The sequence below is a fragment of the Microcaecilia unicolor genome, chromosome 1, assembly GCF_901765095.1.
Source record: "Microcaecilia unicolor chromosome 1, aMicUni1.1, whole genome shotgun sequence".
In the NCBI taxonomy this organism is placed as follows: domain Eukaryota; kingdom Metazoa; phylum Chordata; class Amphibia; order Gymnophiona; family Siphonopidae; genus Microcaecilia; species Microcaecilia unicolor.
In genome coordinates, this window is record NC_044031.1 from 468,474,331 (window position 1) to 468,502,048 (window position 27,718).

Sequence of the window (27,718 nt, forward strand, 5' to 3'; positions counted from 1 at the left end):
GTGGGCCCTTGCTGTTCCAGCAATATGTTGTTTCTCCACCGCTCACCTTTGAAGCCTGATAGGAAAACCCTAACTTCCCCTTTTTCCTTTCAGAACCAGGAACACTCTTTCTAGATTAAATTCAGGCACTGTGGGTTCTCTAGCTAGTTTAAAATAAAAGTTAAGAAGATGGCGACCGAGCAGGAAGCAGGAGTGGAACGCTCTGCTTAAATTTTCCTATTTACTTTTTCCTGGACTAAACGAGCACGCCAAAGAGAAAGGGCAAGTCGAAGGGACCTCCTCTCCCCAGACTGGAAGCCCCTTCTCGGGGGCAAACCTCCATCTCCGCTTATTTGGTATCAACACCGTCGGGCGTATCCGCAACCGAGGCAGGGAAGAGCCCCAGTTTGGAGAGCGGAATTTCGCTCAGCCCTATTGGACCAATAACTCCCCCACCGCCACAATCGGGTGAGGCCAGAGTACCGAGTGATGATAAAAACTCGAAGGGGTGGCAGACCTCACCTGAGAGGATGGCAAAAGAACTTTTTTTGTCGGGGGACCTCCAGGCTTCGTCGGAGATGGCGTTAGAGGAGGCGTCGACGGGGGCGACCCAGAATGTAATTCTTGGGGAGGAAGCCGCGTTGTGCGCTGTGATCCAGCCCCTGGTGAAGCCCCAGATAATATCCCTGGAATCTATTTGGTCGGCGTTAGAAGCCCTTCATAAGGTTTGTACTTTGTTTATTTCTGTGACTCTAAACAACTCTAGACAAGTACAAGATCTTAAAGTGAAAGCTGAAGCGATTTCAATTAAACAAATTGCAATGGAATCGGATTTAGTGAAGATTCAAGAACAGCAATCTCAATTAGCAGGAGACCGTATGATTATTCATAGGAAACTTGAAAACTTGGAAAATTCTTCAAGAAACTTAAATTTATGCTTTTTAAATTTTCCTCAAACTCAATTTATGACTGCTAGAGAACTGTTCAATAAATTTTTGAAGGAGATATTCAAATATCCAGAAGATTCGCTTCCTCCTTTGCAGAAGTTATATTACCTTAAATCTGGGAAAAGTTCTCAGTTGGATTCTATTCAGTTACAAGCACCTCCTGAACCTTTGGATATATCTGAATTCTTGGAACGATCTCAAGAAGAAATTAAGACTCATGCAACTTTGATAATCTCCTTTGTCTTTATACAAGACAAAGAAGCATTACTGAGACAGTATTTTAAGAACTTACAACCTCAGTTTATGGGAGATAAGATTTTGATTTTCCCAGATATTTCAAAATGGACTCAGCAAAGAAGAAAGAAATTTCTGGAATTGAGGCAAAAATCCTTGGAAATAGACGCTACTTTTCAGTTGAGATTCCCATGCAAATGTTTAATAATGTATAAGAGTACTAAATATATATTTTATGAACCTGAACAATTGTCTAGATTTCTGGCTGCGCAAGGGGAAAAAACACCGCCCAAATAAATACTGGAATTGTTGCAGGAATTGAGATAGGAATTTGTGATACTTCAGGAGTCAGACAGCACACACCAGAATGAGAGAGTAATCTTCTTTATTTGCCAGCAAACAAAGCAGGACATCAGTATTAAGTCTCTTCTTCTCTTTCTCAGCTCTCTTTGTCTCTCTCTCAGCTCTCTTTGTCTCTCTCTCAGCTCTCTGTGTCTTTGTGGCTTCTGTCTCAGCTGCTTCTCTTCTTATGCTGTCTTCTCCTTCTTCTGTCTGTTCCTTCTGTCCTTCTCTTTCTTCTGAGCTCCTTCTGACGTAAACTGCTTCTTCTCCCACTTAAATACAGTTCTATCTAGCCTAGCCTAGCCTAGCCCAGCCCCCTTACTCTCCAATTGGTTAAGGAATAGATTGATTACCTTGCCTCAACCAATCATTACCTTAAAAATATCAGTTACATAGGTTCCAGACATCCTAAACTGACCTGTGACCTGGGGCCCCTTACACCAGACATTTGGGCTCCAGTCTCTTACATGTTATTATGATTGATTTCTCATATTCCTAGTACTAACTACTAACTAAACTCTGGCATTCATTAAAGGGGTCAAGGGCCAATCTTACTTAATAGCATACATATCAGGTTATTACTTTCAAGACCATTTCTACATTTTACCTATAATTAATCAAGGAGAAGAGAGCTGACTAGTCCTGACCTCGTTCACCTATCAGCTTATACATTGAACCAGCCAGAACTGCAGATAAGTCAAAACACATGTTTGACCTCTTCACTGCAGTCCTTGCTTGACCTCTTAAACAGCAGACAAAGAGTAATACAGAATTTAACAGACATTCTACACAGACACAAAACTTATTAATTTACACAGAATACAGCATATTCTAAAGTAAGCATCCTTATAAGACATATTCTACATACTTATAATGGTCTATATATCTATATCTAAGCTATCTCCTTATAACAAAATCTACATATCAAGAACTTCTGAAATAGTATTTCAGCCTTTAAACTACAGCATGTCTGGCTCATTCCTTTGTTCATTCATAATAATATCCCCTCAAGATTTAATAGTATACAGATGTGCCAGCTAGCATTGGCAATTCACAAAGGACAGAGTTTCATTTCTCACTGACCTTTCTAACCTTTGGCTCGGCAAGCTAGACTCTAATTAACTCCAGCTTGCATTCCTTCACTACTTGCAGGACTGAGAATTTAAAATCAAGCTTTAACAGAATTAACCCTTCATATGATTTCTCAGAATTATTCTTTGCCCATGGCTGCCTCATTCCCCCCTTTGAGACTAAAATCAGCTTATGCAGAGATAAGTCTCACTACTCAAACTCTGGAGATTATAGTGATCCTAACTGGGAATAGACTTATGAACCACCATTACCCTACTTGTTAAGGTCCGACGGCATACTGCCGAAGCACATGAGGCCAGGAAACAAAAACAACAACCCTGCTAAAACTAAGACTATTAGGGAAATGAACAAGGGACGTATCCAGGAGGTCAATGACCACCACCAGGAGGTAAGGTCTAATCCTCCTCGGTAATCCTCCACATTAAGGCTGGCCAACTGTAGGACTTTATCCATAGCATGCCTAACTACATGCGTCCTATTTATGACAATAGTACAGCACTCTGAAGAATTTAGCACTGTGCAGAGACCACCCTGGGCTGCGAAGAGATAATCAAGACCCATACGGTTATACCGAGAAACTATACTTAATTCATTAATTTGATCCTGCAATGCATTGACTACCACATTCAGCTCATGAACTAGAACATGAAGTAGGGATTGAAGTCTCCGGGTGGCCATACCTAGTTCAGTAATACCCGCTACCGGGCCCCCAATTGGAATCCAGGCCGTGGCAGAAAGGGCTACAAGTCTCTTTTTAGTCAGAGGATAAGTAGAGTTAATATACTGGAGGGCTAATTCAATCGCCTCATCCTCTGTGGCAACGGAGGAGGGTAAGGACAAGGCCTCTCGCTTAGAGCGGTGCGGGGATGGTGGTTTGAGAAGAGGAATAACTTTAGGAAAATAATTCAAGGTTACCAATACACAAAAATCATATGTGGGGGGAAGAATCATGTGGAGGACATTATCACAGAGCCAGTAATGACCAAGGAGAGGGCGACGAAAGTTCCCAATAAATGTAGGCACAGGATGGAGATTAGGATGCCCATAATGCGAGCCCCTATCCCAGGGGGAACGAAGAAGAAATGGAGACTTTGTACACCATAGGTGCCAATCCCCAATTGTGACAGACCGCTCATATGATGCAACCCCTTCATACCCCGGGGACTTATGAAAGTAGAAAATAGGATGAGACACTATAGTCTTCTCAGTAGTATAGTTAGGAGCCAGATAATCACCTTGGTCATAATCTGCAGGTATGGTAGTAGGGCACATAGGAGTACCTGGAGAAACTACCCACACAGGTTCCTCCTTCTCTGGGAGAACATTAGTATAGTTACAGGGAATGGGAAGAACAGTTGAGATGTCTCTTGTTAAACAAAACACTCCAGAAGCTGGATAGGGAGACGTAAAAACTGGCCTTAGAGAAGAATCAGAAGGGGAAGTAGCATTATAAAAGGACCACCAAGTATAATCCTGGCTCCAAGGGCCTGAACTCGAAAAGTAGGGAGGTATAAGAGCTGGGAGCTGCACAGGAACAGGAACAGCTGGGACATCTGTAGTATAAGGAGAAAATCGGGAACACACAATACAAGGGGAAGTAATCTTTGCCTGACTAATTAGTTCCTGGACTGAGTGTAACCAAAGGTTGGAACGAGTTGGGGTTTTAGGAACAAGGAGGCAAGGAGTAGAAAACAACAAAAGCATCCAAACTACTAACATTTTCTTTCTTCCTAATCTAAAACAAATACAGCAAACTAATTAAGCAATAATATTTCAACAGTCTGTGCTAATCACAGATTACTCTCATATAATGTTCTCAGTCTTTGAGTTCTTATACCAGTTGGGATAGACCCTCAACTGACAAGGATCAAGCTTTCAAATTCCAAGAAAGCCAGAATCAGGCAAGAAAGAGTCTCAGTGTGAAGCCGAAGTTCAGCCGCTCCTGCAGTATGCAGTTGACCCTTCTTTTCAGCTAGTAGATTCTTTGGTTCGGGTCAAGCACAACTTCAATGGCTCCGCTGGATCTCTTTCTGCTCTCCACTGTCTAGGCTCCGTCTGATCCGTGCTGGGCTCAGTCTGGTCAGCAGACTTAATTCGAGACCAATGGACCCACGGAGTTATCCCTGCGACCTTCACAGCTGCAGGGGTAGAAAGCAAAACAGTAAAAGGTCCTTTCCATCGGGGCCCCAAAGGCTGGAGCCTCCAGTCTTTCACCCAAACTCTATCCCCTGGCAGGAAGGAATGTACCTGAGCCTGGAAGGGGACAGGGTTTATTTCTCTCACATAAGACTGAAGCTCAGAAATTATCTTGCCCAAGAGGGCTACCTGCTCCTGTACCTGGGCAGACCCTAAAATCCCTATGTCTCCCTTAATTCCCTGCAAAATGGCTGGGGGCTTCCCATACACAATTTCAAAGGGAGAGAGGGCTGTTCCTTTAGTTGGAGTGCATCGGAGGCGGAAGAGGGCTAGTGGCAGTGCCTGTGGCCATTTCAGTTGGGTTTCCTGACAAATCTTTGCTAGGCTATTTTTCAAGGTTCTGTTTGCCCGCTCAACCTGCCCTGAACTCTGGGGACGATAAGCACAATGCAATTTCCAGGTGATGCGCAATGCGCGGGACAGGGCCTGAAGTGTGGCTACAACAAAGGCGGGACCATTATCTGAACCTATGGCAAGGGGCAGTCCATACCTGGGGATGACATCCCTAAGGAGGGCTCGAGCTACTTCTGTGGCTTTCTCAGTAACTGTAGGATATGCTTCCACCCACCCAGAGAAGGTACAGACCATGACCAAGAGATATCGGAGCCTACCGCTCCTGGGCATTTCTGTGAAGTCTATAACTAGGGACTCAAAGGGTGTTAGTCCTCTAGACTGAACTCCTGGTGGAATACGGGGTCCCTGACGAGCATTATTCTGGGCACAGAGAGTACATCGGGCAGAGGCAGTGGCAACCAGACTATCCAATCCTTCCAGCACCACTACTCGACTGAGTAGGCGGGCTAGTGCTGTTTTCCCTAAATGTGATAGGTCATGAGCTTGAGACACTACAGGCCAAGCTAGGTGGCGTGGCACCAGAACTCTGGTATCAGGGAGATGTAACCAGCCATCAGGTCTCCTTACCGCACCTTCCTCTTGAGCCCATTTCTCTTCCATTTGGGTATACATAGGCGTCCATTCTTGCAATCGAATTTGGAACAGGGGAGTCACAGTACTTGCTGGGGGTCCTCGAGCAGCTTCCTTGGCCACCCGATCAGCATGGCGGTTCCCTCGGGCCACTGGAGTATCTATCCTTTGGTGTCCCCTGCAGTGAATGACAGCTACCTTCTTAGGGGCCCACACAGCCTCTAGCAGCTGAAGTATTTCAGGTCCATACTTAACAGGTTGGCCTGCAGCATTTATGAGTCCCTTTTCCTTATACAAAGCTCCATGAGCATGTAAAGTTGTGAAGGCATACTTGGAATCAGTATAAATGTTGGTTACCAGTCCTGCTGCTAGCTCCAGAGCTCGTATGAGGGCCACAAGTTCTGCTTTCTGGGCTGAAGTTCCTTGGGGCAGGGCTCTTGCTTCTATCACCTTGTCTTCTGTCACCACAGCATAGCCTGCCAATCGCTTGGAGTTCTCCACATAACTGCTTCCATCTGTAAAATAAATTACATCTGGGTCCCTCCAAGGCACATCTTTAAGATCTGGTCGACTGGAGTACACTTCATCCATAGTTTGGATACAGTCATGATCTGGTGGTCCCTCAGATGCTGGCAAAAGAGTAGCAGGATTGAATGTAGCCACTGTTTCCAGGTGTATCCGTGGATTCTCACACAAGCTAGCTTGGTACTTAACCATACGGTTATTTGTAAACCAGTGGTTGCCCTTATACTCCATGAGGGTGAGAACTGCATGGGGGACTTTAACAACCAGTTCTTGCCCCAAGGTCAACTTATCAGCTTCCTGGACCAGTAAGGCTGTTGCTGCAATGGCCCTCATGCAGGCTGGCCATCCTTTAGCCACTCCATCCAGCTGTTTAGACAGGTATGCAACAGGCCTCTGCCAGGATCCCATCATCTGGGTCAGCACACCCAGAGCAACCCCCTGTCGCTCATGGACATACAGTGAGAAAGGTTTCTCCACATCAGGAAGGCCTAACGCAGGGGCTTGGAGTAGGGCTTTCTTTATGGCAATGAAGGATTGTTGAGCAGTAGGTCCCCATTCAAATGGTTCCTTTTCACCCCCCTTTGTGGCCTGGTAAAGGGGTTTCGCCATCAGTGCAAAATTTGGAATCCAAATTCTGCAGAATCCAGCTGCTCCCAGGAATTCCCTAACTTCTCTTCTGGACTTGGGTTGGGGAATTGCAGCTACCGCTTGCTTCCTACTAGCATCCAGTCTCCGACTTCCCTGGGAAATGCAAAAGCCCAGATACTTCACTTCTGACTGACAAAGTTGGGCCTTTGAGCGTGAGACTAGATCCAGGTTAAAGTGATTGTATTTCTTAATTTCTACTTTTCAAAGTCAGTTTGCAAGTCAACACACTTTCTCAGTCATACAGCCTTACTGAGAGTCTCTTCCACCTTTCTCAGCACTTATCCTAAACTTTTCCCTGCTCTCACTCAGCAGAGCTACACACACACATCCTGGGCTCCTCTGGCAACCATCCCAATGGCTGTTGTCCAGAAACAGGGGGGGGGGCTCAGCTGGGGCCACCTGACCCTCCTTAATCAATCAGCTGTCAGCACACAGAATGTTTGGTTTTTTTTCTCCTTGTGGAACTTTAAGGAAATTTTAATTTTTCAAAGCTCTTTTCCCATTAATATTAATGGGAAAATAGATTTTCTAATAGAATACAGTAAGAATTACACAGAATTTTAGCAAAAATAACCCAGAAATCCATTGCAATTCAATATAATCCAGACCTTCTTTTCAGAATTTAAAAATCAACATTTTTAGAAAATAAATGTTACGTATTTTCCCCAAAATTAACCTGAAAACACATCGAAACCTCCCAAAATTTTCAAGGAAATTTAAATAATTTTTCTCTTACTGCCACAACCAACAGACTCTAAAAATTGTCATTTTTAAAGCCCCCCCCCCCCACAATGTAAACAGTGGAAAGAACACTTGGAATATTTTTTAAAAGGGTCTACTTTATCTGAGCTTGCCTTTTAAATACCTTCAGACACCCCAGCTACAAAATATACATTTTAAAATGGTTCTCTGGAACCTGAGTCCAAACCCCACCAAAAGTACCCAATAAAAATTAAATAAATAAATATAATTTGAGGTCAGGAAACCTCTTACCTGACTCTCCTGCCACTCCTCAGGCTGCCCCCATCGATGAAACACCTTTGGGCTGACCTTACTTGCTGCTGGTGGCTGCCTGCCAGGCAGTAGCAAAAATTGAGGCCCTGGCTTCATCAGAGGCCTGCCAGAGCTCCAGTGTGTGTAACCGCGTATGTGCGGGAGCTCCGGTAGGTCAGGCCCAAAGCTGGCCATTTTCCTGCCAGCCAGCCTCTCCTTGTTTGGCATTTGCGGCAGCACACCTGTTTCTGCCTGCTGTGTTTTGTCTCCCCTCTGTCCCAGACTCAACACAGACCTGAAATGGGTCCCAGCAACCCCAAATTGGCCCCAAAATATCCCAGACCAACCCAGGACCGCCCAGCAACCTCCCTCTGGGTACGTTTAAAAAACCCCAAACACTTTACAGTAGATTTAATTCTTATTTTTAGCTACTTGTAACTGCAGAAGGTTGTGATTTTACAGCAGTAGCTGCTCTTTTACTTACAGGGCCCACTTAACTGGGCAGGAGAATATTCTGCACGGTTAAAACCCACTGAGCAAGCTGGCCAATGATATTCGTTAAACCATTAAAACATTGCATTACTTCTGGTGTTCCGCAACTACCCTTAGATTTCAATGCGGATCACAGGGAAGAATAAGCAGGTGAAACCCTGTGAGCAAACATAATCAAAATAGAAAATAGTACAATACAGCAATACCAGCACAAAAACTAGCCAGACTCAACTTTAAGATAAGAATTTCTTAAAAAGAAAAATTATTACCAATCACCTAAATTCAAGATAGTTTTGAGTTTTTCTCAGATCTTTTGGAATTGAATTCCAAATAGTTGGTGCTTGATGTGAAAGACTAGGGCCCAGATGCACTAAGATCCGTGTTAAGAATCCATTCATATTTTCAAATTGGTAAAAATGACTGATTTGGAAATAGAGATGGATTACCAAAGAGAATCCCATGCAAATGAGATGCTTGTTCCTTTTGCGACCCAGCTCATTTGCATGCGATATGGGAGAATCCAGTCGGCCAGCTGAGCATGCACAGAGCAGCCCTTCGCTAAGCATGGCTGCTCTGCATGCTACAGACAGCTTTCATACACTCAGACAAAACACAAAAACAAGCCAGGAGCCAGCACTCTTCTGCGGGGGCGGGGGGGGGGGGGGGGGTGTGAGTCCGCTGATGCCGGGAGTTAGCAATCTGACGCTCTCTTTAGCGCAAAAGGCGGGAGGAGGGAGATAGCTGAAACACCTGCAGCCCTCAGGAAGAGCAGTCCCCCCACCCCCGGGTTCTTGTTCACGGGCTCCGGGGTTCTCTTCTCTCCTCTGCCGGCCCCGCTTCCTTGCTAGGGAGCAGGATAGGGCTGTGGCAGCACAAGAACTCCTGTGGCTCTCCCTTATCTCTGCCTGGCCCCGGACAGCTGAAGCAGGATCCTTTCCTCCCATCACAGGGACCCACCAGCTCCCTACAGCCTTTCAGGTTGGATTTTTGTCACACTTTTTTGTGTTCTGGTTAAAAGCAGTCCCTCTGCCCTGATATTTTGTTGTGTGAAGCTCATTCAAATTTAACGGGAGGTCTGGAGTTGTCAGGACCAACAGCTCCAGACGTTAACTTTTCCACGGTAAAACTAGGGACTGCTTCTGGGCATCAGTTCGGAAAACGGCTATGCATCGCCTTGCATGCACATATATATAGTAATTAGCTCATTATTTTAGCTTTGCATTCCGTTTTCATTAGCTACTACCGTGATAGGAAAAGATCTCGGAGAACCCTTTTATGCATGTCTCATTTTATTCCTTGTTCGCTAAACCGGGTAGAATTGGTATAAAACCTTGTTGCTGGCTCGTTAGGTTTGTGTGTATCTGAGCCTAGAAAAACAAATGGCATTTTTTATGTTCCAACCTGCTAGGGTTGGGATAATGGAGTTATAGGTCATCATGAAGACCTCTATCTTTACTGGTAGTCTACACCCAATTTAACAAGTAGGCTGGAGCTAAATCATAAAGAATCATATATACCATTATACATCATTATGCAAACCTTAACTGAGTAGTGCTGCTGAATATTGTCTCTAACCAGTCTAGGATCAGAGTTTGGACGGAGCCATGACTTAGTCAGCGGTAATATTCAGTTGGCTAGCCAGCTAAGTGAGTGGATAAAGTTAGGACAGCAAAAAAGCTGTCCTAGCTTTGGGGCCCTTTTACAAAATGTACGTAAACCCAACGTAGGCTTAACCGCACGCTGTCCCTGAACTACTGCCGGCCCAACATGGCTGCTGGCGGTAGTTGCGGCACGAGTGCATGCCATTTCTGGTGTGCTGGAAAATATTTTTTAATTTAAAAGCATGGTGCTAACCCACTGCCCGGTTACCACCGGAGCCTTTACCACCACCTCAGTGGATGATGGTAAGTGCACCCTCCCGCATGGCCATGCAGTAAGAGTATTCTTACCGCTTGGCCATTTTTTAAAGGGTTTTTTTTACCCGCTACGGTCAAAAGGACACTGGCACGTGGGAAAAACTGTCCCTGCTGCTACCGCAGGGCCCTTTTCCCCGCAGCTTAGTAAAAGGAACCCTTTATGCACTGAATTAACTGGGCACTGGTCTGAATTTCGACCAATGCTCAGTTAACTTCCGGCTAACCACAGATATCTGGATATTCATTGTCAGAAGCCGGACATACCTCAGCATTGAATATCCAGGGTTATTTTAGTCTGTGGATCTGACAAGCTTACAAGCTAGTTAGTGCCTCGGGCTGAATATCAGGCTAATCTTTATGCTAGAGGAATTTTTGAAAGGAGAAAAAAAAGCTCAGGCCAAATAAGAAATCTAGTGCACGAGCATATTTAAAACTTGCTGTGACGTAGAAACAATCTCTTTTTGTACTGTAATGTTAATTGATGCTAATTTGTACAGTAACTCACTCCAAGCATTTTGTTTTAAATGAAATTTATTAGATATCCAAATAAATATATACACCAAAAATGCATTTTATTCACCTGTTGCTTCTTATTACTGCTCAGTGGGTATCAATTACTTCAAATGCATTAGTTGTATTTCCACACAAATGTTTGACTTCAGGCCAGACTGCTTTACTGATATTATTTCCTCTTAATGTTATCTTTGTTCTGACCACACTAACCTCACCCTTTCTTTCATGCAGTAGGTGGTTTACGTATCTTAAAAATTCAGTACTGATGCAGAGAGCTGCCAGTTAACTCCAAATCTTGAATGACAGCTTGGCCCTCCCACATTTTTCATCTCTTTTCTCTCAGAATCCTGGGATTTCTCCTATTTTGCCAATGAAAATGTTTGAAGGGAGATTTATTTATTTTAAAATTGTCTGTTACTAGCAGTGTTGGCCTCTGGATGTCACTCTGTGAGGATGGGAGCGGGAGGGGGAGAGCTGCCAGGGGGTAGGGGTAACATAGTTTTGGGATGGAATGTTCTATTTATTGACTGTATTGGTAAAACAAATAGACAATAACATATACATTTTTAAAAACAGCACTGACTCAGAGTGTCATGGATGATCTGGAGCTTATTTATTAAGATTTATTTACTTCCTTTTGAAGAAATATGCCCACGGCATTGCACAGAAAGCAGAACTGCTCAAATATGAACATAGTACATAACTTGGAAGTAAGCAAATTAATTTATAATAACTATAATAAGATACAGTGTTAGCACCGTACTTATTAAGACAACACAGTAAAACATCCAAATATCAGTATATGTTAAAGGATAGAAAACATTTACATAAATAGAGGCATGATGCGATGTCAACAAAATACACTTAACAAAACAACCTCCACAGTATCTAACACAAACAAACAAACAGTGGAGATGACCAGTGACTAGTTGTGCAGAATTGACTTTATTAATTTCAAAGAAGACTCAACATGGGCCGTGTTTCAGCTACATAGCCTGCATCAGGAGTTTGACATCATCTGGAATTATGGTATGTAGCAAACATAGTACACTGGTAAATCCAAATATACTGAGCATGTAATGAATACCTAAAAGTTCAAAAGTCGAATGTCGATAATTTTGAAGGGGCCCCTAAGTGCAGTTGATATCAGTCTGGGTGTGTATGACTAGCTATTAGTTATCGTATCCATTAAAGGCTTGGGATAAGAGTCAGGCTTTCACCTGCTTTCTGAAGTGGAAGGCAGCCTTGTGTTAGTCAAGGCTTTTTTAAGAGTGAGCTCCAGAGTGGGGGCTCCTTCAAAGAAGGCTCACTGGCAGGTGTCACATCACATGATTTTCTTTGATGAAGGTATGATTAGGTTTGCTCCTGGGGGGGACCTTAGAGACTTCAAATGTACATACAGAGAAAGTCTATTCTACAAGTACTCTGACCCATTTCCTCTCGGGGCCCTGAATATCAGTTTAAGGGGGGAAGGTATCAACGTGAGCTACCATTAAGACATGTTATTTTACTGTTAACCCCAGTTATTAGTAACTAGGTCTTCCTACATAATAGGACCTGTGCTAAAATAGCACGAGCTAGTGGTAATATAAGCTGATCCAAAGCAGTAATAAACTGGTATAAAGTTGTGCAACCATAATCCAAAGATACCAGTTACCAGAACCCAGTGAAAATGATACAATTTCACCAAATCTTCTCTCTCTCTCTCTCTCTCTCTCTCTCTCTCTCTCTCTATATATATATATATATATACACACTTTTTTTTTTGGGGGGGGGGGGGGGGGGGGGAGAAAAAGACCTCAGAGACCTCAAGGAAGCATATATACATTTTTATGCTTTCCATCAATAGGTCAAATCGCAATCATTGGTCTTCAAAAACTTTCCACCTTTTTTCATTTTTGATTGTTTTTAATTTATTCTTACAGTCATTATTATTCAATATTGATTTCTCAAAATCTTTCCTCATATGCAATAGAAGTGGAGATAATCTTTTCTGCAATAAAATTCAATGTACTCAGCACTTATCTTTGTACCCGACAGAGCCCCATTTCACACAAACAATCTGGCTTCCCCAGGGGCTAGTGCTATTAATACAGTAACTTAAAAGATAAAGACATTCATTTAGAAAAAGTTCATTTATCGTCTTTCAGTACTTAAAACTGTTCATGAGACACTTACCACCACACACTTCATTTCAAACTAAATGGCGCCATTATGTCAGATGCCACATTGAAACTGGATATTGGGTGCCAGCCGATATCCAGCTACTGGTGCTGAATATATAGTTTAATTTTAGCTATAGCAGCCAGCGTTTTCCCTAAACACTGACTCTTATGGTTAAATGTCAGGCAACCGGTCCTTGCCTGGTCTCCTTGCCTAAGCAAGGTCACTGCTATTCTAGCATTGCCTGGTGCCTTTGATTCCTAGTTGTGACCCTTCCTCATTCCAGATTTGTGTTCTCCATGGTGAAATCTGCCTCAGTCCTAAATCTGTTCCCCAGCTGCCTTCTGGCCTTGTTCTTTTACCAGATCCTTTTGGTGAAAGCCAGTGTACCTGCCATGGGCTCCAGAGTTATGCAGTTAGGCCTCATGGCGACCAGTACCAGAGGGCTCAACTTATAGGCAAGACAGTCACTACAGGCAGAAGACCAGGCTTACTGTCCCGGGGGGGGGGGGGGGTGGAGGTAATTTACCTGTGGACCTCAGTCTGCTTTTTACTTTGACTCCCCCTTATTGACAAGATCTAGCATATCAAGCTCTAGTCATTATGGTCCTAACTGTACTGGGGATACTCCTGGGCGAACTAAACTAGCAGCCAGAACAGACAAACCAGCATCTGACCTAGCAGGACTTTCAGTCAATGCAAGCAAGACCTGCAGAGTCTGCTCCTTGTAATAGTCTTGTGGAACCTTATATGCAGCCTGACCCATAGTGTTAAATACCAGGAGGCTATCATTAAGGGGCATAGGATACATTTTTAACCTTGCACTCGCAGAGACAGGAGCAACTGGGGATCGTTCCTGTCCCTCAACCCATACACTACCCATGATTCCTTCAGGTAAGCCTAAATGGGCCTACAGGAGTTTCTTTTGGGGAGGGGAAACAGAAGGCAATCCCCAGACCATGCATATTTTTGGCAGTGCTGGCCTCTTGGTTCCCCAGGAGCACTGGGCCACACATTAGAACCCAATGCTCCTGGGAAACAGGGTAAAACAGCTTGTAAGGTTGAAGGCAATGTGGTTACTCCTTTATCACAGGAGTCACTAACATGCAATACTGTATTACTGTGGGTTAGTGACTTCTGCAGTAACTTAAGCTGCTGTAAAACAAAGTAACTTCCTCTCTGAGACTTGTTGATTCCTTCTGGAGAGAGACTGCTTGAAGTTTGAGCATCTCCTTTGTCTGAAGTTTGAATCAGCCTCCCCTAGGCTATGGTGCCATGAGCTTTCATTCACAACTATCTGGGATTCCCCATATATCTCTTCTCCTGCTTTCTCAGCCAACCATTCCAATGGCAATCCTTGGCAAAGGAGTTATGCATACAGGCTCCCACTGGAACCCTGCAACCATGGTCCCTCAGTCTGACTTCTATGGTGGCAGTTCTATAACAGAGCTTACAATTAGGCGTCCCGAGGACTTCTTGTAGGAGCCTATTATATAAAGGATCCTAGGTGCCTCCACAGAAGACCTTGTCCTAGCCCTCCCAGAGAATGGAGAGTTGGCCCAAGAATTGAACCTAGATCCTCTGTATGATCATGCTATCTCCTGTTTCATAGAGGTCTATGGCAAGAGAGTCAGGCAGTCATTCTTGGCATGCATTCACCAGATACATACACAGTCTCTGCAGTCCACATCTACTCGGCCACTGTTCAGCAATAGCTGGAGGAGAGCCAGGTTTCCTTTCCGTGCAGCCCAGAATGCGGCATTGGCTAGGGGGGTTTCTTTCTGCAAGGAACATACAAAGAAAAATGTCAGAGTACCGTGTATGATTCAACATGAATTCCCACTGTTTTCAGGCTATTCTTAGTCACACTATAAAGGCTTCCATGCAAGTTCTGTATGCAAATTTCTCTACAACTCCTTAAGATTATTTGCAGCAGCTGCTCCTTACGATAGCCTGTTGCAGCAAAATATGGTCTATGCAGAGCATAAACTTCTGGAAAATTGCCAGTTATTTGCTATGTTCGATCACTGCAGATACCACAGGTGAAGGATAATCTTATTACTTGTTTAACATATGTTTTATTACATTTAAAAAAAATTCATGAAAAGGTATTTTTAAATCATGTGACTATGAAACCTACAAGAGTTTGCCATATACACATTTCAAAATTAGACCTTGACCTATTAAGCAGTATTTTTAGAAATTTAAAAACCCCCCAAAACATGTCTAGAGACTTCTAGGGTCCTGATCCATGTGATTAGCAGAGACCTCTAGTGGTTCCACTAAATACTGCACTTTAACCTCTAAATGACCCCCAGGAAGGGCTGCAAATGTTCATCTTGGAAAATGGGCACACCACTTTGTTCAAGGCTTGTCATAACCATTTGCATGTGAAGGAGGTTTATAGCTGGGAAGAACCAGATCCTGGATCAACCATCTGTCAGGACACCTCTCCACCAGATTTAGGAAACCATCTGGGGGACTCAGTGTTCCAAGTCACCAAGGATGACAACAAACTGACTCTTTCAATAGAAGACAGAGAGTTCTTGAGAATTATGGATAAGAAGTTCTACAAGGATGAATCCAACCGCTGGGTGGCTCCACTACCATTCCAGATGCCCAGAACATGATTACCTAACAACAGAGAGCAAGATTTCTCTCATCTCACTTTATTGCAACAGACTCTGAGAAGGAAACCAGAGAGAAAACAGCACTTTACAACATTCATGCAGAACATGCTGGATAATAGCCAATCAGAGCTAACCCCACCATTAAAAGTGGAGTGGCCTAGTGGTTAGGGTGGTGGACTTTGGTCCTGAGGAACTGAGTTTGGTTCCCGGCACAGGCAGCTCCTTGTGACTTTGGGCAAGTCACTTAACCCTCCATTGCCTGCCGCATAGAGCCTGCCATGAGTGGGAAAGCGCGGGGTACAAATGTAACAAAAAAAAACCAACCAGGGCAGATTAGGATTGTGTTCAATTCCAGGAATCTCACTCAACAATATGCTGCTTTCTGGGCCTGACATGATCAACAGCCTATTAGGAGTCTTAATTCTCTTCAGAAAGGACTCTGTCATCATAACAGCAGATACCTAGCAAATTTTCTATTGCTTTGTTGTACACCCAGACTACAGAAACTACTGGAGATTCTTGTGACAACAACAAAAACCAGGAAATCGTAGAATACAGAATGAAAGTTCATGTCTTTGATAACAGTCTATCACCTGCAGTAGCAACCTAAGGGCTTAGAAGAACAGCTCAAGAAGGTGAAAGAAAATAAGGCACAGATGCCAGACACTTCATTGAGAGAGACCTTTATTTAGATGAAAGTTTGAAGTCCTAACCTACTAAAGGAGAAGCCATTGATATACTAAAGAGAATACAAACAATGTTGGCAGAGGCCAATCTCAGATTTCATAAAATTGTCTCCAACAGTCCAAAAGTAATGAGAATATTTCCTGCAGAGGATCATGCCAAAGATCTAAAGGATCTAGATCTAAGAGTAGACACCCCGTCTGCTTCAGAGAAGCCTTGGATTGCATTGGATCTACATTTTCATCTTTCAAGTCTCCACCCAAGAGAAACCATATACACGCAGAAGTCACTGCCATCATAAATACCTGACCCTTGGTACCAGTATCTTCAGATCCAGAGTCGCCGGCAATTTTAACTCCAGCTATGCTTGTAACAGAAAAAGTGAATGCCATTCTTACTTCACCTGGAGATTTCAAAGAGAGCAACATCTATAAGTGTCAATGAAAGCAGATTCAATACCTCTCAGACATCTTTTGGAAACATTGGAAGAGAGAATACCGTTATATTCTGCAATATCAAAATAAATGGCAGAATAATCAGCCCAATTTACAAGAAGGCGACCTTGTATTACTGAAAGACAGCCAAGCACAGCGTAACAGTTGGCCTTTGGGGCTCATCATTAAAACCTTTCCAAGTGAGGATGGGAATGTCCGCAAATTGGAAATCAAGACCGCAAATCAAGGGCTGAGGCTCTGCTGTGAGACAAGGGTTGCCCCAGCTACCGCTAGCATCACCTGTTGTGCTGTTTAGCACTATTACCAGTAACTGTTCATGTGTGTAGGGATGCACAGCCTCCCTTTCCTCGCATGCCTGCCTGACATTCCAGCCAATGGGAGGAGATTAGAGGAGCCACATTTTTTGAGAATTAACCCCTTATTCATCTGTTTAATATCTATGTTTTTTAATCATTCCCATAATAAATGAAACCGCCTAATCCCTTATTCATCCTGTTGATCTGTCTTGAATAGATGCAAACTCTGCTGGGCAGGGACTGTGTCTTACATGTTTGTGTACAACGATGTATATGTCTAGTAGCGCTATAGAAATGATAAGTTGTAGTACTATTGTATGCAAAGAAATTGACATCAGTGGTCAATCAGAGGAAAGAAGGGAGAAGACCAGCTGCTACACCACAAATGAATTAACATTATCAGTGTGGTAGCACTCAGAGAATTATGTTCAAATGATTTTTATTAATAGATACAAAGGAACATTACAAAAGGCATATAACTTATTACTGACTGACATTAAAGCAATCGAAAGCACTCAGAGAATTATAAAACTGCACTAATCTTGAGTACAGTTTTCTGCCTTGGAAATAATTCCTTATGTAGCTCATTGGCATTCCTTTCCCTTGTGCTAAGATTACTGCAGCGGGGGTACTTCTGGTTTATTGCTGATGTTTTGCACATTACTGTCCTTAGTTGTAGCACAGAAAAAAAAGTCATTGCTACATCAGAAGTAAACTGCTGGGCTGAGCTTAGTGCAGGTCATTGGCTTGGAAGTGCTGGAAATGCTTGGGGGTGTATATGCTTCCTGTGTCCTAGAGGAACTGCACATGTACACACAGGAAGCATATACGCACATACTGTAAAATATTAATGCTTTTATTGCTTGGTCTCTTAACCTAATGCAAGGCTAAGACAGTTCCCATATCTTTCTTATGGCAGCAGTAGCCGGAAAAGCATATTTTTAAACATTTCAGGGCAGGGGCATAGCCAGACAACAGATTTTGGGTGGGCCTAGGCAAGAATTGGGTGGGCACCAAGTGTTCTCCACCCCCCCCAAAAAAAATTATCTAAGCTGGTGGGAAAACGCTTCTTTCCACCTTGGCAGCAGGCATGCACTGAAAACTGAGCATGCGCAGGCGCTGGTGTCGTGGAGAGTAGCGTTTTTGTTACCATCAGGGGAAATCTTCAGCTGGCGGAGCTTGGGATTCCCACCAGTTACCACTAAACATGTGCTACTGTTGGGTGGGCCTGAGCCATAAATGGGTGGGCCCTGGCCCACCTAAGCCCACCTGTGAATTTCAGGGTCAAAATTCAACTGGCGACACTCAGTGTTTTGCTGATTGCCACTGGTGATATACCCATAAATTCAATGCTGGGCTATGTCCAGGCTCCAGCATTGAATTTTCAGGTTTACAGAGTTGGCAAAACCATAGCCAGTTAAGTGTGATATTCAGCACTTAACCGGCTATGGGGCACCAATTAAAGATAGGACTGACTTATGTGGTCCTATTTATGCGGTTACCTTGGCCAGTTAAGTGCTGGATATCCGTACTTAACTGGCCAAGTGCTAACTCTACCCCTGGAACACCCCTAAAATAGCTGGTTTCGAGTTAAGTGCTAACAGGACCTTTTTGGAAGCACTAACAGTTTAAGTGCTGCTGAATATGACTGATTAGCCCTGAACAAGCAATTTAACTGGCCAGGAGCTGTTTCTGGCTAGTTAAATTGCTTTGAATATTGACCCTTCCAAGTCACTTAAACCTCCATTGCCACAGGTACGAATAAGTACCTGTATATACTATGTAAACCGCTTTGAATGTAGTTACAAAAACCACAGAAAGGTGGTATATCAAGTCCCATTTCCTGTTTCAGATTCTAAATGGAATGTTGAGATTCTGTTGCTACTATTGGAGATTCTACATGGAATGTTGCTACTATTTAGATTCTGGTGCTACTATTTGAGATTCTACATGGAATGTTAATGTTGCTATTCCACTAGCAACATTCCATGTAGAAGCCTGCCCTTGCAGATCAGCAGCGCAGCAGCGCAGGCTTCTGTTTCTGTGAGTCTGACGTCCTGCAGGACGTCAGACTCACAGAAACAGAAGCCTGCACGGCCGCGTTGCTGATCTGCAAGGGCAGGCTTCTACACAGAATGTTGCTAGTGGAGGAGTAGCCCAGTGGTTAGTGCAGTGGACTTTGATCCTGGTGAATTGAGTTCAATTCCTACTGCAGCTCCTTGTGACTCTGGGGAAGTCACTTAACCCTCCATTGCCCCAGGTACAAAATAAGTACCTGAATATATGTAAACTGCTTTGAATGTAGTTACAAAAATCACAGAAAGGCGGTATATCAAGTCCCCTTTCCCTTTTAATGGAGGTGCTTCGTACATGGACAGTTCCCTGGCTCCAAGCAGATGGGATGCTGCCCTGCTGAGCATCACTAAATATCTGTGGTGGTGCCATGCTGGTGCTTCTATATTAGAAATGCATTATTCAGGGGTATGGCAATTCATTTCCACCTTTAGTTACTCCTTCAGTGTTCACATCTGCGCACAAGTCAAGCACGTTAAGTGAGAGACTTGTTCTTTTGTTTAGAATTATATATTATTTATTTTAATATCCTTTTTACAGTCCTTATTTTCTGATTCTCACAGCTGGCTGTTACCATTCATTGACCTCTGTTCATACCAGTCACACTGGCACCAGTAGGGGATGTGTAACATGTTAGTGCTCATAACCAGGTAGTGAGACTTTTGTATATATACGGTTTGCCTGGACATGCTTTCCCTCTATCACTTCCTCCAATTGTACTTATCTGCTGTACATCTCCTGTTTCCATTTTTATGTAGATCTAAAGGTAAATGCTGGAAGAACAACAACTTTTTTTGTCTGTGCATAGTCATTTGGAAACTATGCAATGAGTAGAATAGATATGAGTAGCCAACATCTCAGTGGGTGAACATTACTTAAGAGAATTTTAAAAAGAATGCGTGGGATAAACATAAAGGAATCCTGTTCAGAAGAAATGGATCCTCAGGAGCTTAGCCGAGATTGGATAACAGAGCCGGTAGTGGGAGGCGGGGCTGGTGGTTGGGAGGCGGGGATAGTGCTGGGCAGACTTATACGGTCTGTGCCAGAGCCGATGGTGGGAGGCGAGGATAGTGCTGGGCAGACTTGTACGGTCTGTGCCCTGAAAAAGACAGGTACAAATCAAGGTAAGGTATACACAAAAAAGTGGCACATTTCTTGGGCAGACTGGATGGACCGTGCAGGTCATCTACTATGTTACTAAAGTTACTATATACAATAATTAGTACAACTGCAATTGATTTTGCAAATCTTTATTTTACTCTTTCTTAATTACCATATAATATGTCTTATTTCACAAGTTTCTTATGTCTACATTCACTCACTCTCATACCACATACATTTCTTTATTTCAATTACCCTAAATTCAAAAGTAGGTCACATTCTACAAGGGTTTGGCGTGCTACACGATACTGGTGCTTACTTCTTTAGGACTACAGCGGAAGATTTCGTTGGGTCCTATTTGCATGTTGACAGCCTTAAACAAGAAAAGATCTAAAGAAGGTCCCAGATATCAGGAATTTGAGTATCACAGCGCTCGTGATGAACTGTTAAATCTACAACCTGTGTTAAACACCTGTGGAGCAGGATTATTACCACATTCTAATCGGGTGAACACCATAACCATTACTGGGAACTGTATGGAACCTTTCTGAAATGTTGGACATTAGCAATTGAGAATCACAGAGTTCATGATGAATCAGTACATTTACATCAGTTGTGGTATGTCTGTGGAACAGGCTCAAAACTGCAGTTAAAGTTGAGCGAGACTGTGGACAGAAATCTAGAGATGTATTATATCCTTGTAGAATGGGTAATTGAAATAAGGAATGTATGTGGGACATAAGAAACTTGTGAAATAAGACATATTATATGGTAATTAAGAATGAATAAAATAAAGATTTGTAAAATCAATTGCAGTTGTATTAATTGTAGGATAATTTAAAGCGACTGGATTGAAATCAAGAGTACTCGTATTTATTAGATAATTAGGGATATACAAGAGAGATCTGCATACAGTGGAGGCAGTGGGCATGCAAATCTCTCCTTTGTATTTATTATGGATATCCTGAAAACCTGACCGGGTTTGTGGCCCCCTGAAGACCGGAGTTTGAGACCCCTGTTCTAAGGTCTGCATGATCAGTAATGTTCCTGCTTCAAGAGCCTACAGTGTTAGTGTGAATGCATGTGTGTGGTGCCAAAAACGGGACCGAAGTGCGGCGTGCAGTTCAGTAGAGCATGCGCCTATCCGATGTGCACTTAAATGGAGTGCACTGTACTTTTACGAGTCTTTCTTTGGCGTTTCTGGGACATAGACCATAGTAGTCTGCCCAGCTCTGTCCTTAAGTTCCACCTACTGAAGTAGCTGTCAAAGCCCACTCAGCCTATCCAAATGTGTCTTGTGCGGGACCCAGACTGTAAAAGTCTGCCCAGCACAGTTCTCGGTCCCAGCTACTGAAGTTGCCATTAAAGCCCTTTCCAACCTATCCTAAACTGGATTGCCATATACTGACACAGATTTACAATGCTTTCTACAACTTGTATGTTCTTTATAACTTTGTAATTCTAGTTACTATGTAAGCCGCATTGAACCTGCTACATGTGGGAAAGCACGGGGGTACAAATGAAATAAATAAATAAAGTGAGGCTGAGTGATGGTGGATACATGGGTATGTACTGTGCAGTTTGTATAAGTGTATGTTAGTGATTAGGAAAGAGAAGCAGTCAGATGGCTGCAGAAAATGCTTTATTTTAGTTGTGTTTCCTCATGGGTTTTTAATAGGATTATTAGTAATCAGACAGAAATAGCAGGCATCATTAGTGGCGCCTGGAGGCACAGGCATCCGCATTCCATATCTTCTGGTCTGGATCTGTCTCACCCAGCATTATTAAATCGCTTCACTATGGGTGTTCCTAATTTGTTGTATCTATGGGCAACTGAAAGAACTGGCAGCCACAGACAGGTTTGAACTACATCTTGAACAAAAAACATGCTCACAAAAAGCTTCAGATAGGGGGATGGAGCAAAGAGCTGTTAAACAGTGCCAGTCATTGCTTGATGGATCTCTCCTGTGAAGCGCTGAAAGAGTGAGGTCACCAGGGATTATGTCTTTCTTCTTAGCAGCTTTAAATGTCTCTAATATAGGTGTTTTTTGTTTCGCCAAGGTGCTGCATCTCTTCCAAGCATCTGATCACCAGGCAGTAATAGCTTACCCAGGGCTGTTGCAAGGGTGGTAGAAGCCTTGGGTGGATTTTCATTCTTCCTATTGTGCCTGTCCTCACCAATGGAGATCCGTTTAAAGGGCTGCATCCTCATATTTTTTTTACCTTAACCCTCTGCTCTGCAATGGTCTCCCTCTCCCCCCCCCCCCCAGCAGGTTTTATCTTTTTTGCTGCCCTGTGCAAATGACCAGTGTGTTGCTTCCCACCCACAATGAATTTTAATGGAGTCCTTTCTTTGGTGGGCCTTCAGCACTAAACATGTTAAGCTCTTATCATAATATAAATCTACTTATCATTTCTATCTACTTATCATTTCTATAGCGCAACAAGGCATACGCAGCGCTGTACACCATACACAGAAGACAGTCCCTGCTCAAACAGCTTACAATCTAGATATGCAGTTTTAAACCACCACCCCCTAATGTGAATCTAGTACATTAGCAATTACAACTAATTATATCATGTTAATGTTAGTTGTATTCATGAGGATATACATCTGATACATATATTAAATCAGATAATAATTTCAAACAATTGGTTCAGAAACACTGGGGTCCTTTTACTAAGGTGAGCTGAAAAATGGTCTGTGGTAGTGTAGATGCGTGATTTGGGTGCGCGCAGAATTATTTTTTAGCGCACCTACAAAAAAAATGCCTTTTTTTTGCTGAAAATGGATGTGCGGCAAAATGAAAATTGCCGCGCATCCATTTTGGGTCTGAGACCTTACCGCAAGCCATTGACCTAGGGTAAGGTCTCATGCGGTAACCAAGGGGTAATGGTCTATGAGTGTAGCTGCCGTGCATCAGAAAATGAAAAATATTTTTCAGACTTACGTAGCGGACGCGTGCCAAAATTGCAATTACTGCAAGGGCCACACGGCAACCGGGCGGTAACTCCAATTTGGCGCGTGTTGGGCGCACCTAGGCACCTACGCGGCTTAGTAAAAGGGCCCCATTATTTGTACTCAGAACTTATGCCATACCAAAACAGCACTAACCCTCAGGACTAAAAATCATCAGCAATTCTATCTATAAAAATGCAATGCTGCAAATATTACTGCAGGACCTAGATCCTGGCTTAAGAATGAGGTTCACTCAGCCTATTGGGAGATGCAACTTTGGCAGAGGCCCTAGAACATCAGTGCACACATCCCAGTGTGAAAACAGAACAAAGTAGATGAGAGACATGGTCCAGTGAGTTTCTTGAATGAGATATCAGGATGGATAGAGATGGGGGAAAAAAAGAAGAAGGAGCTCTCTATGTAAAAGACAAATTAAAGCAGGTGAAACTGGAGAAAAGAGCAAGCCCTGTGGATTATGTTGGAAAGAGAAGATGGTAACCTACAATCCGCCGACTGAGATGGTAGAACTGGCCAGATATTTGATCGACGGTAACCTACAATCCGCCAACTAAGATGGTAGAACTGGCCACATATTTGATCAATGGTAACCTACAATCCGCCAACTGAGATGGTAGAACTGGCCAGATATTTGATCGACGGTAACCTACAATCCGCCAACTGAGATGGTAGAACTGGCCACATATTTGATCGACGGTAACCTACAATCCGCCAACTGAGATGGTAGAACTGGCCAGATATTTGATCGATTAAAATGCAAAGGTGGGAATGAAAGGGAAGGTGATAACACTGGATGACTTTAATCTACCAGATGGGGATTGAAGTATCCCATCTGCAAATCTGGAAAAAAGGAGAAAGATAGTGGAGGCCTTGCAAGGGGCTTTGCTCAGACAAATGGTAATGGAACCTGCCAGGGAAGGGTTGATGCTGGATTTAATATTCATGAATGGACAGAGTAGGTCTAATATCCAGGTGGGTGCCCATCTGGGAGGCAGTGATCACTGCATAATATGGTTTGGTATAAGAGCCAAAGTGGAGTCCAGCCACACCAAACCCAAAGTCCTGGATTTCAAACAGGCAGACTTCAGCAAAATGGAGAAATAATTGAAGAATTTGCTCACAGGGTGCGGAAAGAAAATGAAAGTAGATGGACAGTGGGCTAAACTAAAAGGAGGTATAAAATGGGCAAAAGATCTTTATGTAAGGAGAGTAAGTAAATGCAAGTGTAAAAGGAAATCTATATGGTTCTCCAAAGAGGTGGCTTCAATAATTTAGGAAAAAAGATATCATTCACAAGATACAGAGGTTCACAGAAAGAGGAATGTGAAAAATATACCACTTAAAGCTGAAAGAGATGAAGAAAGAAACCAGGACAGCAAAAGCATGGATAGAAGACTTAATGTGTAGACATAGATGAGGGAAAGGCAGAACTACTCAACAATTACTTCTGTTTGGGATTCATGGAAGGAAAACCAGGCAAAGGTTCACAGATATTTGACAGAAATACAGATGAAAATGATGATGTAGATACCGCATCATACATGGAAGAAAGTGTTTATGAACAACTTGCAAGATAGAATGTGGACAAAACCGTGGGACCCAATGAGAAACATCACAGGATACTGAGAAATTAGAGAAATTTTGGCAGGCCCTCTAAAGGATGTGATTTATAGATACTTGGAGACCAGAGAAGTGCCACAGGATTGGAGAAAGACTGATGTAGTCCCTCTTCACAAAGATGGTTAACAGAGAAGAGGTAGGAAATTACAAATTGGTGTGTCATAGTTCAGTGGTGGCAAAGGAAAAGATAGTCAACTTTCTATAATCCAATGAGTTACATCAGTGGTTCCCAAACTTTCTCGGGTCATGGCACCCCTAGGTTACACGTTTCCTCTCAGGTCTCCCCCCCCCCCCCCTCCAACAGTGTTGAGTCCTACCTTTGCTGGCGGGGATGTCCACACTCCACCAACCGAAAAGGTCCACTGCTCGAGGCCCGAGTTCCACACTGCAAATTGGTGGCATGCTTCAGTCACTAATGCCTGCGTTTCCACACATAATCTCCTTTTCTTCCCCCTTTCCATCCAGCGTCTGCACTTCTTCTATCCCCCTTCCATCCAGCCTCTGCTCTCCTTCTCTCCCCACTTTCATGTAGCCTCTGCCCTCCCTCTCTCATCCAGCCTCTGCCCTCCTTCTCTCCCCACTTCCGTCCAGACTCTGCCCCCTCTACCCCTTCCACTCAGCTTCTGTTTTCTTTCTCTCCCCTTTCCATCCAGCCTAAACTCCCTCTCTGCTTCTTCCCCCAATCCAGCATCTGCATCCTCTCTGTCCTCCCTCCCCCCCCCCCCCACACCCATCCCTGCTGCTGTTACTTATCTAGACCAGCAGCAGCAGTAAAGCAGCCACCGCAAGGCTGGACTGTTCATTCACATGGCTGTCAACTGTGCCCCGGAACAGGAAGTGACGTTCAAGGGGATAGGACAATCAACTGTGTGTATGGAGAGTCCAGTCTTGTGGTGGCTGCAGCTTGTTTTGCTGCTGCTCCTGCTCATCTAGAGAAGCAGCAGTAGCAGCTTGGGTGGCAGCTGGAGGGAGGTGGGGAAAATATGCCACAGTACCCCTGAGAGTTCGCTGTGGCATGCTAGGGTGCCATGGAGCACAGTTTGGGAACCGCTGAGTTACATGATCCGAGGCAACATAGCGCTAATGAAGACAAATCATGTGAAACAAATCTGATTGATTTCTTTGACTGGATGAAACAAAGAACTGGTTTGAGGGCAAAGTCTTTGGCACTGTCCTTTTATAAGAGGCTCATAAATAAACTGAGTGGGTTGAGGATGGGATCCAAGGCAGTAAACTGGATCAGAAATTGGTTAACTGATAGACAGCAGATGGCAGTGTTAAATTGAATTTGTTCAAAAGAAAGAAATGTGAGTAATGAAGTGCTTTAGGGATCTGTCATGGGGGCTGATTCTATTCAACATATTTGTGTGCAATATTGGCAAAGGGGATAGAAGGAAAAGTGTGCCTTTTTGTGGATGACACAAACATTGGCAACAGAATGAACACCCTGTAGGGAATGGAGTGCATGAGAAGTGATCTACTAAAATTAGAAACTTGAGCTAATGCTTGGCAGTTAAGCTTTAATGAGAATAAATATAGGGCGCTGTATTTGGGTGCAGAAATCCAAAGGAGCTGTGTATAGTAGGAAGCGAGAGTCTGATGTGAACAGACAGACAGAGATCTTGGGGTGATAGTATGTGAGGATCTAAAGGTGGCAAAATAATGCAACAAGGTAATGGCCAAGGCCAGAAGGATACTTGGCTGCACTGAGAAGAGCATAACCAGCAGAAAAAAAAAAGAGGTGATAATATCCCTGTGTAAGTCTTTGGTGAGACTACATTTGGAATACTGTGTTCAGTTTTGAGGGCTGTATCTTGCCAAGGACATAAAAAGACTCAAAACTGTTCAAAGGAAAAGAGGCCCAAAATGGATGAGGTATGTGCCAGAAGTCAGAAGATGTATGGAAAGAGACTTGGACTTGAATATATATATACCTTAGAGGAGAGGCGAGACAGGGGAGATATGATCCAGATATTTAAATCCTTGAAAAGGGTAAGGAACAAAACAACCTTTTCCAAAAACAGACAGGCTTAGAGGACACGAAATGAAGTTGCAAGGAGGTAAACTTAAAAGCAATATCAAGAAATACTTTTTCACGGAAAGGGTGTTAGATATCTGGAATGCTCTTCCATGGGAGGTGGGTGGGGGCAGTTAAAACAGTAACAGAATTCAAAATGGTGTGGGATAAGCACAGAGTTTTCCTATATTTATTTATGTGTTACATTTGTACCCCACATTTTCCCACTTCTTTGTAAGTTCAATGTGGTTTACATAGTGCCGGAGAGCAGTTCCAGACTCCGGTGTATACAAATGCAAGGTGAAGTTGTGATAGGGTAAGGTTCATGTGGCAGGACCACATAGAGGAATCGATAACTGATGCCCTAAGCAAAGCCCAACAGTGGTGATTCTTGGCCTTTCCATTACTTAACTGGCAAGACATTAAGACTCAATAAGTGCTGAGAAATCATTATTATATGGAACAAAACATCATATACATTTATAATAATGAGAAAAACACTGAAATTCATGTTGAATAATGGGTGTGGCAGATGGAAGTGAAAGAGTTATGGGCATGATAGCTAGGAGGAAAAACTCTGTGATGCCCCCCCTTCCTTTGGTGTCCTAAGAACGTGCTTATTTTGCTTAATGGTTAATCCAAGATTGAAGGAATAAAAATAACAGAGCATTTCCATTCACAGTAAAACATAACCAACCTTCACACTTAAAAGAATAAAAAAAAAGAGATAGGGTTAGACAGCACTGGGCATCAGAGGGGGTGGGGAACCCACACAGCGTCACAGGTACAGCCCTGACCAGCTTTCTAAGCAGACTGAATGGGCCGAGCTGGTCTTTATTTGCCGTCATTTACTGTTACTATGATAGACCTCTACATTGAAACTATACAGTACTATACCACA

The 27,718-nt window shown here is 43.3% G+C and overlaps 1 protein-coding gene across 6 annotated transcripts in view; it reads right to left on the reverse strand.

Annotated features, from left to right (window-relative positions):
• Window positions 1-27,718, reverse strand: part of ANKRD29 (ankyrin repeat domain 29) — a 143,627-nt gene that overhangs the window by 84,378 nt on the left and 31,531 nt on the right. For 5 of the 6 annotated variants that reach the window (XM_030213558.1, XM_030213565.1, XM_030213598.1 and 2 more), the window contains exon 2: window positions 14,635-14,745. In XM_030213558.1, the coding sequence (XP_030069418.1) occupies window positions 14,635-14,745 (111 nt within the window). Of the gene's footprint in view, window positions 1-14,634; window positions 14,746-16,583; window positions 16,682-27,718 lie in introns of all 6 variants that reach the window. The other variant, XM_030213573.1, reaches the window with a different exon arrangement.